At 37.8% G+C, this 13,652-nt stretch overlaps 1 protein-coding gene across 1 annotated transcript in view; it reads left to right on the top strand.

Annotated features, from left to right (window-relative positions):
* The window catches only part of LOC137498449 (A-type potassium channel modulatory protein KCNIP1-like), a 341,031-nt gene that overhangs the window by 12,851 nt on the left and 314,528 nt on the right, over positions 1–13,652 (top strand). The window contains exon 2 of the mRNA XM_068225956.1: positions 2,112–2,181. Within this exon, the coding sequence (XP_068082057.1) occupies positions 2,112–2,181 (70 nt within the window). The remainder of the gene's footprint in view (positions 1–2,111; positions 2,182–13,652) is intronic.

A 13,652-nucleotide genomic window follows, 5' to 3' on the forward strand; every position in this document is an offset into this window, starting at 1 on the left:
ATGAGTACAATTATGAAATTTTGTACATTTAGTAGTTCTATAAATCTATAAATGTTGTCTCAAGAACATGTTTTGAAATTCTGAGTGTAAGTAAGTGCTTGGAATTTTGCGTAAATTTTATATCATACATACAAATTTATAAATACAAAATTATTAAAACTCTCCTCTACGATAGATTCAAAAACCTCATGTGAGAAGCTTACTACATGCAAAGAGATTAATAAGAGAAACCTTTGCAGAAACCTCTTGCATAATTTTTTAGAAAAAGGTACATATGTAATGTTTTGAAAAATTAAAAACTTTATCGATATATATAATCCACGAACTTAATAGAGAATGTGCTAATTCCATGTAAAGCATGGTACAAAATTTCATTGCCGTACCTACAATACTGTGGGTTTGGTGCATCTTTGAAATAGTGTGCTTTTTAATTAAAGTCCCCCTGTGGATCTTCCGAAAACAAATTCTCCTTTTTCCTTTGCTTTTACACGAGATTCCATATATCAGTTTTCACGTCTGTGACATATTACGTTTTTTTTTATATACTGTAGATATTCTCAGTTTATACATTCCCCCACATTTGTCACTCCTCCTCAACCCATATTAAGTGAATTTTCCAAAAACAAAAAATTACGGGTTTCTTTTTTTAAGGAGAGTCCAAATACCAATTTTCATGTCTAAAACATTTAGTTTTTGAGATATTAGGGTCTTTATAAAAGGTATTCAACCCCCTTTTCGCCTTTTTCACCCCCTCCCCTTAAGGGTATCCGAAAACAAAATGTACGTACTTCTTTACTTTTAATGGAGATTCCAAAAACAATATTTACAACTGTAAACTCTTACGTTTTCGAGACATAGATCTCTGCTCACAAAGAGAATGTCCAGTCTAGAACTTGTCGTTAACTGTCACATAATGAGCAGTGCATGAATTATGTGCTCTACCAATCGAACGTTGCAATATACAAACACGAGCAGATCACCACGTTGCCTAACCACAAACAGGCACTAGTATCTCAAAACTCACAATAAGTTGAGTATAGCTGAACTGCAAGCTCATTACAGGAAATGTACATATCCCCTTTGAACAATCTCGACATCAAAAGAAGGCTTTCTATTCCCATTTTTTAAAAGTGTTGATGTTTTTACGTCCCACTAACTCCTTTGACGATATTCGGAGACGAAGAGATGCCAGAATTTTTCCCCACAGGAGTTCATTTATATGCACGTAAATCTGCCGATACGACGCTGACGTATTTGAGCACTTTCAAATTCCAACGGACTGAGTCAGGGTTGAACCTGCCAAGATGGGTTCAGAAGGCCAGCACCTGAACCGTCTGAGCCACTCAGCTCGGCTTTAGCTAATGTAATTTTAACGCTTTTCAGTCTGTAGAAAACAGTAATTATGACACATACAACACTATAACTTACCTGCAAAATAGTACACACTATTCAACAATGAATAACATGTTTCGTTCTACAAGAACATCCTCAGATTACATCAAATCACTTTAAATCACATCTCAAGGTATAAGACTAATTTCACACGATCAGTGTGAGATTAACTTGTCCCTGTGAAACGGAGGTTCATGCAGAGTGGGTGATAAAGCGATATCAGTGATAATTTCATAGAATCTGTCTTTGTGCAGATATTAGTAAAAACTTTACTATGAAAAGCAAAACAAAATCAGCTTTAAAGTTATATTTACTACTAAGCATTCATTAATTGTTTTGTAAATGTTATCAATATGCATCGCGTGAGGCTAGATCTGTATGGCTCTGTTCAACTTTTCAAAAAGTAATTTTTAATTAGACCAGTAAAATCCTACCCTGCCTTTTCAACATAATACAATGAACATAGTGTCCTAATAACCGATGAATGGCTACTTGGCATCAAACAACCCAACATACCGTGGAATTATCCCATTGTTCTAGTAGAAGATATTTGACATTAATCATTCGAATTCACCTTCATTATGGATCATTGCTAAATAGCAAAACCCTGAAGTTTTTATTGTCTTGTACCTTTCATTTTTTGTCTGACTCCCTTTTAATCTTTATACTGTACAACATTTGTGACTGAAGATTATACATCGATCCTCATTTTGTTCCAGGAATGTCCAGAAGGAGTGGTACATGAAGACTCCTTCAAAGATATATACGCCAAATTCTTCCCGCACGGAAGTAAGTAAATTCAATTCATCTGACAATTACACTTATTTAATTTCAACTTTTGCGCATTACATTTTAGTAAATTTTCAGACATCATTATCGAATCTTTCGATGTGAACCATGGGAGATAGATTCGCCGAATTCATTATCTAGGAAACAATAGTGAGACTTAATGCCAATTAAGTTGGATAAGGGACTGATGACCTATATATTAGACCCCTTAAAACAGCAACAATCAGCATCACTAAATTAAATGTTGTTCATATTTGATGCTCGAAAATAATTACATTTGCCTCGCAATTGGTCGGAACTGATTAAATACTTTTGACAGTACATAAGTATTTGTCACGGACATTGGCAGTCTGAAACGATTCCTTTACTTTTGGTTACAGATATTTAGATTAGAGTTATTATAAATTTGCTTCAAAAGAGTTTCTCTGCGATGCTGTTGCTCAGTTAATATTTTTAAGCTCGTTACATTATTCAATTAGGATTAAAAGAAATTTGATTAAACTGTGACATATGACAATCGGTCATTGAACATTATTCATTAATATTTTGATAGATTTAGGACCATTCCAAATTAATTCATTTTTAATTTTATTCTTTTATTTACTTAATGTTCATTATCCTGAAACGATAGCGTTTTAAACACACAAATACCCGTGTTTCACATATAAAGAACTGTAAAATGGAATATAGCGACGCTTATAAAGTTACGTGTTTCACATATGCGATGCGGAAAATTAAAATGGATTATTGTGGGTTTTTTAATTGACGTTTTGTGATATTCTTATAAAGCACAAAGTTCCTACCAGTTTGGTACCAAATTTCGTTATCCGACAAATAGTCCCTTTTCACTTCCTGCATCACATATAAAGGGTGTACCGTAGTTAAATGGGAATATATGAAGTACTGAGGGATGATATGTAGTGACATACTGCAAGAGACGTATAAAAGGCTGTGGAATGAAATGTAGTAACAGCTATAAACTTGTCGTGAAGAAAGTAACTTCTGAGCACCGACAAGCAATATCCATAAGAATTATTGTCCATATGTAACAATTACATTGTACCATAAGTTTCTACAATTTACTCTAGCGATGGTATGAAAATATTTCACCATCCTTAAATACAGTTAATAGCAATGACGTAATCGATTATTGAAATTTATTTATTTTTCGTCAGCAATAACATTCGCGTACAGTTCTAGATAACCATTGAGGAGCTGGAACATGAAATTTGAATCTCCTTTTCCCTATGAATCAGTTTCTGGCTACTAAAATTAGTGCTGAGCTTCAGATTTGAAAGTAGTTTCTCAATGGTTTAAGGAAAAAGACGTGTACATGTTTGTGTCATATGGGATGTAAGAATAAGAGAATCATATTTCTCGCGATACTAGTCTGGTTCCTTGGTTGAATGGCCAGAATTCCGGCGTTTGGTTCAAAAGGCCACGTGTTCATTCTCGGTGAGCCAAGGCATTTAATTGCGTGTGTATAATTCCTCCATTTCAGGGACTTACGGTTTGTTATCCTCTCACTGCACATCCACACATAACACATCACATTACCAACCAGCACAAAAAACGCAGTGGTAAATATATCCTTCCACATAGGCTTGGAGCCAGGAAGGACATCCGATCATAAAACATTATTGCTGACTCCATTGATTGAAGCAAAGCCAGGGAGGAAAGAAAAAATAAGCATACCGTCATTAATCATTACTTTCATCAAGAAATTGAAACTAATGCAAGAAAGTTGTTTGGACTTCTCGTTATACCAACTTCTAAGATTGTTCTGTTTATGGTAATATAAATTATAAGTCTTAGGTTCTTTAGTTAGTCGAAACTAATTCATGAGTAAATAAAATTTAGAAAATACCTAATAAATAAAAGATAAAAAACAAATTATACCTGAAAATATTAAAATAGAATGGCATGTTTCGTTCTTGAAAGAACATCAGATTTTATCAAATCACACAGTTTTGAAATGATATGTTTTATTATTCAGAATTTCCAAAATTTTATTTACTCATAAATTAGTTTTGACAGACTGAAAACTTAACAGTTATAAATTAACTGAGTTCAAACTGAAAAGAAATGGCTTCCACTATAACAAACTACATTATGTTAATATATAGAAACACTTTCTGTTTGAAGAAAATGACCGATTTTATTTAGCATAACATACAGTAATTTGTTAGAGCCAAAGTGATGACTTTTTTGCTCATCACTGTCCGCACGGTTAGAAGCCGCGCCTTTCTGTATCGTCTTGTTAAAGGAGAGAATGTGAAACGTTTTCCTTCGACAGAAATATTACATTATGCAACAAGCCTATAATGGTAATAATTAAGACACGAGTATTATCCGCACTCTTTATCTTGGTGCATTTACACCCTAGTGCTGAATCGGTTGACCTCGGCGATCTTCGAGATTCGTACTGGCAACCTTTGAAACACAAACTATGAATCGCTTAAGCATCGTTGTGCGACAACTGGCGTACACTTTACGTACTAGTGCTGTTGTTGTTTACACAACAAAGCCAAAGTATAGAATTCATGCTAGGAACAAGATTCGCATCGAGAAATGTTTTATCATGTTATATAATGTGTATGTGACATAGTTGTTGGCTTAAGATGATAACGGTTTAGAAATTTCATATCGATCGATCATATTCTCGATTCAATTCAGATTTCATTTTCATTCAGTTGGCAGCACCAGGCAGCACTATCGATACCGGGGCAGCTCCCTCCTTACTCCTCACCCACGTACACAAATGCACCAAGATACAGTGTGCGGTTAATATGTCTATAAAAGGGGGAAACAAGTTTTGTAATTTCCATACGAGTGTCTTAATTACCATTATAGGCGAGTGGCATACGACTGTTTATGCTCGACGATAACTTTAACTGTATTTTTCTTCATATTCATAAATTTCTGTCGAGATGTCGCTTGACAGTTGAGTTTACTGAACAGAGCGCAGAGCGCATACGCTGGGTTATTGATTTTCCGTGAATGTATCAGAGTCCTTGACAATGTCATACGTTTTCAAAGTTTTGAAAGAAGGTTATCATAACCTAGCTTTACTTCAAATACACAGCCGGTGATGGCGAATTCGCGTGAATGTGCCGTGTGGTTGTGGAACGTTGGAAGTAGAAGGTGCATTGATGTTAACATGTGTGTCCGACATATTTTGGAAACACGTGCGAAGCTAGTGCGTTGAGTGCAGGTGCGATGCTATCCTTACCTAATTGGTCAAGCAGTTGTATCATAATGAAAATCTGAACTCTGATTGGTGGAGAACCTGTATCATAATGAAAATCTGAACTCTGATTTGTGGAGAACCTGTATCATAATGAAAATCTGAACTCTGTTTGGTGGAGAACCAGTTCCATAATGAAAATCAGAACTCTGTTTGGTGGAGAACCTGTTCCATAATGAAAATCTGAACTCTGTTTGGTGGAGAACCTGTTCCATAATGAAAATCTGAACTCTGCATGGTGGAGAACCTGTTCCATAATGAAAATCTGAACTCTGTTTGGTGGAGAACCTGTAACATAATGAAAATCTGAACTCTGTTTGGTGGAGAACCAGTTCCATAATGAAAATCTGAACCCTGATTGGTGGAGAACCTGTTCCATAATGAAAATCTGAACCCTGATTGGTGGAGAACTTGTATCATAATAAAACTTGAACTATAATGAGCATCATTAAGACTCAGTTTTCTCGCATATAATGTTTATATTGCGGCATCGCCAAACATAATCAATATTACTATAGGCTATTTTTCAAAACGTTAAGATGTAATATGCGTTTCATCATTGTACAAATTACGAAAATATGGGCTCAAATGTGTCATTCTTGTGCTATTTCTCATCTTACTTTTACGAAGAAACTAAACTAATTAAAGTGATTAAGAACATCTTGAGAATGGCGTATGATCACTCTCTATTTTAAGTTCCACATCAGCCGGTTTTAATTGTAGCTCAGGTAACCCATTAGCAGCAACCTTCCTGTGCACATTTGGATCATCACGCTTGGTCTCTGTGGTATGGCAGACGAAAGGAAAACGAGTCCTCCAGTCCTCTGGAGGCGTGCCCCTCGATATTTATGAAGACCTTCTATTAACTCAGTATGAATGGACTGGACTATAGAAAATGCTCACCAACTATACAGGTCGAGTTTGTAATTAAGGTACAATTAATGTGCAATTGAATAATAGAATTATTCACCTTTATGTAATAGACGTAATAAGCATATTTAATTGAAGATTGTGGTAAGAATTCACAGGTACCATTTGCCGGGTCTCTCTCTCTGGTTATCATTCAGGTCTGAAAGGGATATACATCAACAATTAAGCATCCAAAAAATTTTATTACATCCTGTATGATTATGCAGAGATTCAGAAACCAGCTGTTGGATAACAAATCATTCCCAGCAGCAGACGTGGACCCTGACCACAACTTGTTGGTCATGAAACGCCATCAAAATCAATCAATCAATCAATCAATCAATCAATCAATCAATCAATCAATCAATCAATCAATCAATCAATCAATCAATCAATCAATCAATCAATCAATCAATCAATCAATCAATCAATCAATCAATCAATCAAACAATCAACCAATCAATCAATCAATCAGTCAATCAAACAATCAATCACTACTGATCTGCATTTAGGGCAGTCGCTCAGCTGGCAGATTCCCTGTATGTTGTTTTCCTAGTGTTTTCTTAAATTACTGCAAACAAATTTGAAGTTTTTGAACATCTTCCTTGGGAAGTTATTCAAATCACTAACTCCCCTCAGTATAAACGAACATTTGCCGCAATTTGTCCTCCTGAATTCCACTTTACCTTTAATTGTGGTCTTTCCTACATTGAAAACCACTACCCAAGGTTATTCGTTTACTGATGTCGTTCCACGCCTTCTCTCCGCTGACAGCTCGGAACGTACCACTTAGTCGAGCAGCTCGTCTCCTATCTCCCAAGTCTTTCCAGCCCAAAATTTGCAAAATTTTTTGAACGCTACTCTTTAGTCGTAAATCACCCAGAACAAATCGAGCTGCTTTTCTTTGGATTTGTCCAGTTCTTGAATTAAGTAATCCTGTTGAGGTTCCCATACAGTTGAAACATACTCTAGTTGGGGTCTTACCAGAGACGTATATGCCTTCTCCTTTACATCCTTACTACAATCCCGAAAATACCCTCAAAATCATGTGCAGAGATCTGTACCCTTTATTTACAATCATAATTATTTGATTACCCCAATGAAGATCTGTCCTTATATTAACACCTAGGTACCTACAATAAACCCCAAAAGTAACTTTCACCCCATTAATGCAGTAATTATTACTGAGAGGACTTTTCCTATTTGTGAAACTCACAAAATTACTTTAACCCCATTTAACATCATACCATTGCCTACTGTCCATATCACAACGTTATCGAGGTCATGTTGCAGTTGCTCACAACCTTGTAGCTTATTTATTACTCTGTACAGAATAACATCGTCTGAAAAAAGCCTTATCTCTGATTCCACTTCTTTACACATATCATTGATATACATAAGAAAACATAAAGGTCCAATAATACTGCTTTGCGGAATTCACCTCTTAATGACTACAGGGTAAGATATAGCTTCGCCTATTCTAATACTCTAAGATCTATTTTCTAGAAATATATCCACACATCCAGTCACTCCTTTGTCAAGTCCAATTGCACACATTTTTGCCAGTAATCTCCCATGATCTACCCTATTGAATGCCTTAGCTAGATCACTCGCGATACAGTCCAATTCACCTCCTGAATCCAAGATATCTGCTATATATTGCTGGAATCCAACAAGTTGAGCTTCAGTGGAATAATCTTTCCTGAACCCAAACTGCCTTCCATAAAACCAGTCATTCATTTCGCAAACATCAGAAGAATGCATACCCAAAGTTTACATGCAATTCATGTCAAACTGACAGGCCTGTAATTTTCAGCTTTATGTCTATCGCCCTTTCTTTTGTACACAGGGGCTACTATAGCAACTCTCCATTCATTTGGTATAGCTCCTTCATGCAAATGATAATCAAATAAGTATTTCAGATATGGTACTATATCCCAACCCATTGTCTTCAGAATATCTCCCGAAACCTTATCAATTCCATCTGCATTACCAGTTTTCAACTTTTGTATCTTACTATAAATATCATTGTTGTCATAGGTAAATTTTAATACTTCTTTAGTATTAGTCACCTCCTCTATCTGCACATTATCCTTGTATCCAACAACCTTTACATACTGCTGACTGACTACTTTTGTCTTTTGAAGATCCTCGCATACACACTCCCCTTGTTCATTAATTATTCCTGGAATGTCCTTCTTGGAGCCTGTTTCTGCCTTAAAGTACCTATACATACCCTTCCATTTTTTTCACTAAAATGTGTATGACCGCCAATTATGCCTACCATCATGTTATGCTTAGCTGACTTCTTTGCTAGATTCAATTTCCTAGTAAGTTCGTTCAATTTCTCCTTAATTCCACAGCCATTTATAACTCTATTTCTTTATAACCTGCACATCCTTCATAGTCTCCTTACTTCTCTGTTATAATATAGTGGAGCTTTACTATTACTTACCACCTTTAAAGGTACAAACCAATTTCACATTCCTCAACATTTGCTGTAAACCCATGCCAGAGTGTGTTTGCAGTTTTATTTACCGTTTTCCACCGATTATAGTTACATTTTTTTAATCTCCCTCAGCCCCTTTTGATCGGCCATATGGTGCCGCCCAATAGTCCTAATTTTAATACCTTACATCCACTCAGTTTATTTTTAACTACCACAAAAACAGCTTCGTGGTCTCTAATACCATATATTACTTCGGTTTCTCTATAGAGCTCATATGGTTTTACCAGCACCACATCCAGAATAATCCTCCCTCTAGTTGGTTCCGTCACTTCCTGAATCAGATGCCATTACCATATTAACTTATTTGCCATTTGTTGGTCATACTTCCTGTCGTTCGCATTACCTTCCCAATTGATATTTGGCCATTTGAGATCACCCGCTACAATCACGTTCCTTTCCTTATCGTTTGCCACATAGCTGATTATCTTATCAAATAATTCTGAATCAGCATCTACGCTACCCTTTCCTAGTCTGTACACTCCAAAGATATCAAGTTGCCTATTATCTTTAGAGATGAGCCTTACACTTAGAATTTCATGTTCGTCATCTTAACCTTTTTGTAGCTTACAAGTTCATCTTTTACCAGAATGAATACTCCTCTTCCTACCATTCCTATCATATCTCTACGACACACACTCCAGTTACATACATACATACATTTGTTATCATTATAGACTGTTATGCCTTTCAGCGTTCAGTGTGCAAGCCTCTGTGAATTTACTAAACGTCGCCACAATCCTCTATTTGCAACTAGTGCTGTGGCCTCATTTAGTTCTATACCTCTTATCTTTAAATCGTTAGAAACTGAGTCTAGCCATCGTCGTCTAGGTCTCCCTCTACTTCTTTAAGTACCCTGTAAGTACCCTGAACTCATTCTCACAGATTTGAAATTGCTGAGAAATGATATAATTGATGCAGACATTTTCTCACGGAAAAGGGAACAGGGAACTGGAAGTCAAGTACGGATGACATAAATTCTCCTAGGTAACCTATCTTCCTCCATTCGTCTCACATGACCCCACAACCGAAGCCGGTTTATGCGTACAGCTTCATCCATCGAGTTCATTCCTAATTAGCCTTTATCTCTTCATTCCGAGTACCCTCCTGCCATTGTTCCCACCTGTTTGTACCAGCATTCATTCTTCCTACTTTCATGTCTGTTACTTCTAACTTATGAATAAGATATTCTGAGTCCACCTAGCTTTCGCTCCCGTAAAGCAAAGTTGGTCTGAAAACAGACCGGTGTAAAGATGGTTTGGTCTGGGAGCTGACTTCCTTCTTACAGAATACTGTTGATCGCAACTGCGAGCTTACTGCATTAGCTTTACGACACCTTGATTCAATCTCACTTACTATGTTACCATCCTGGGAGAACACACATCCTAAATACTTGAAATTATCGACCTGTTCCAGCTTTGTATCACCAATCTGACATTCAATTCTGTTGAATTTCTTATCTACTGACATCAATTCAGTCTTCGAGAGTCTAATTTTCATACCATACTCATTGCACCTCTTTTCAAGTTCCAAGATATTGGACTGCAGGCTTTCGGTACAATCTGCCATTAAGACCAAATCGTCAGCTTAGGCCAGACTGCTTACTACATTTCCACCTGACTGAATCCCTCCCTGCCATTTTATATCATTCAGAAGATGATCCATGTAAACTACGAACAGCAAAGGTGAAAGAAAGATTGTAGCCTTGTCTAACCCCTGTAAGTACCATGAACTCATGTAAACTACGAACAGCAAAGGTGAAAGAAAGATTGTAGCCTTGTCTAACCCCTGTAAGTACCCTGAACTCATGTAAACTACGAACAGCAAAGGTGAAAGGAAGATTGTAGCCTTGTCTAACCCCTGTAAGTACCCTGAACTCATTTAAACTACGAACAGCAAAGGTAAAAGAAAGATTGTAGCCTTGTCTAACCCCTGTAAGTACCCTGAACTCATTCTCACAGATTTGAAATTGCTGAGAAATGATATAATTGATGCAGACATTTTCTCACGGAAAAGGGAACAGGGAACTGGAAGTCAAGTACGGATGACATAAAATGTTAGTGCTAAACTGTGGAAGAAAGAAGTAGAATTGAGAAATGTAATAGATATACCCAGGTTTTCTGAGATATACATCAAAACTGAAGAACTGAAGGAAAAAAGAGCTACAAAATGGTACGTTCTTTATGCTCCCTGAGCGAATTTCCACAGAGAGGTTAAGGTTGACTTAAGTGCGGTAACAATAGTTTTTTGAGATTTTGATTCAGTACTAAGCAATCAAACGTTCACCTAAGGAACTATATTATACAACATGTATTGCAATTAAATAGATGTACGGCGTGATTATACAATTAAAATCATTTTGTACACACTAATTGTAAGAAACCTACAGACACTAAAGAGACTGGCAGACTGACGACAAGCGGGTGAATCATACCTCAGTGACAATGGCCTTGGCAGAAAAATAAACCCCTGCTACACTTCGTCAGAGCACATGCAATGTCTCCTGGTGCGGCGCTATACAAATTGGTTAGCCGCGACGAACGACATTTTGTGCGTATTTCCGCTAATAATTTTGTTAATAATTAAAGAAAATAAAGGGGAAGGAATTAGCTAATAAGACAAGAGGGCTTGTACAAATTGCTGTTTTTAAATAATTCATATTATATTTCCTATTTTAGCCGGCTGAAATGGAATAAAAATGTAATGTTTTCTTCACAAAGTGGGGGGGGGGGTGGGTGGGGGCGACTGCCCCCTTGCCCCCCCCCCCTTAATAGCCGCCACTGGGTGCAGCAATTTGTACAAGCCCTCTTGTCTTATCAGCTAATTCCTACCCCTTTATTTTCTTTAATTATTAACAAAATTTGTCCCGGACCAAAAGTGGTCTGGAGGCCCGACCGAGTTTTCTACGGAACTCCGATTCCCCTGTCAATTTATTTTCTGTAACACTCCATTCATCATTGCCCAGGAGTGCGCCGGGGTTTCAGTCACTGAGTGATGTCGTCAGAACAGCAGCTGCCATAACTAGGGCGAAGATCCAAGCCGTTTTAATCTGGCTGCTGGTGTTGTCTTAATCTCGGTTTATACCTGAAACTCGTAAAGGATGTGCTGGGTTTATAATTAGTACAAGATAAATCTCATCCATTAACCTGACTGCCAGCCTGAGTACCTCAGTTGGTTAGTCTTTGACTTTCTTTGCCCAGTTTCGTTGATTCAAGTGCGGCTTTGGTTTGTGGCCTTCCAACGATTCTTTCAAAGTAACAATTTCGAGTCTTCGATTTCCCGTACGTTGTGGGACAAAATTCCGACACCCCGACGTCTGTTAAGAACTAGTATTTAGGACGGAGATAAAACAACATTATTACTAGAGCCCGTATTTTAAACACTAATAGGAAAGGATACAAAGTTATAAACAACCAGCGAGTTTTCTTCAGCCCACGCGAGAGTTCGTCAATGAGATTTGCAAAAATATTAAGAACGCATCCCGTTAAAATCCCTAAAATATATGTACGCCCCATAACATATCTGTAAAGCCGGGTAGACGCCACTTGCTACTCGCAGAATAAGTTCACATTCTAAACTTTATTTCTTTCTTTTCCTACCGCTTTTCCCCACATCTGTGGGGTACCGAGTGCGAACTGTGTAGCACATGTGGATTTGGCCCTGTTTTACGGCTGGATGCCCTTCCTGACGCCAACCGTATATGGAGGGATGTAATCACTATTGCGCGTTTCTGTGGTGGTTGGTAGTGTGATGTGTTGTCTGAATATGAAGAGGAGAATGTTGGGACATACACAAACACCCTGTCCCCGAGCCATAAGAATTAATCAGAAGCGATTAAAATCCCCGACACGGCCGGGATTCGAACCCGGGACCCTCTGAACCGAAGGACAAGTACGCTGACCATTCTGTCAACGAGTCGGACAAGTTCGCATTCTAAACTATTTTTGCTTAAAAATGTGATTATATTTATTACATTCAACCTGATCGTTGTTTGACCTCTCCTGTAACAACAACCAATGTACAATTCTACATTAAAAGTATTCATTGTAGTCGGACAACAATCCATATCCTACTGTATAGAAAAAGTCCCTATAAATTCATAAAAACGTTACGGATAATGGAAAAATGAAGTGGTATAAACCAAGTGAAACGTATGACAAGATTGTTTTAATAATAAGGTGTTAGGACTGCACAACACCGAGAAGTAAAAGGTGACAGGGCCTAGACTTAAATTTGATTGCATAAAAGTAGCGGGGTATGAAGATTGTGCTTTCCGGAAAGTTTCATCTCAGTGACTGATGCCTTTTAAAAAATAAACATACAAGTACACTGACTGACAGAGCAAATGCAACACCAAGAAGGAGTAGTTCGAAAGGGATGAAAGTTGGGGAAAAAACAGAGACGGCACGGACGAATAATTGATGTTTATTTCAAACCGATATGCAGGTTACACAATGCGCACGGCATCGACTCAGTAGGATGTAGGACCACCGCGAGCGGCGATGCACGCAGAAACACGTCGAGGTACAGAGTCAACAAGAGTGCGGATGGTGTCCTGAGGGATGGTTCTCCATTCTCTGTCAACCATTTGCCACAGTTGGTCGTCCGTACGAGGCTGGGGCAGAGTTTGCAAACGGCGTCCAATGAGATCCCACACGTGTTCGATTGGTGAGAGATCCGGAGAGTACGCTGGCCACGGAAGCATCTGTACACCTCGTAGAGCCTGTTGGGAGATGCGAGCAGTGTGTGGGCGGGCATTATCCTGCCGAAACAGAGCATTGGGCAGCCCCTGAAGGTACGGGAGTGCCA

Source organism: Anabrus simplex, chromosome 2 (genome assembly GCF_040414725.1).
Source record: "Anabrus simplex isolate iqAnaSimp1 chromosome 2, ASM4041472v1, whole genome shotgun sequence".
NCBI classification, from domain to species: Eukaryota; Metazoa; Arthropoda; class Insecta; order Orthoptera; family Tettigoniidae; genus Anabrus; species Anabrus simplex.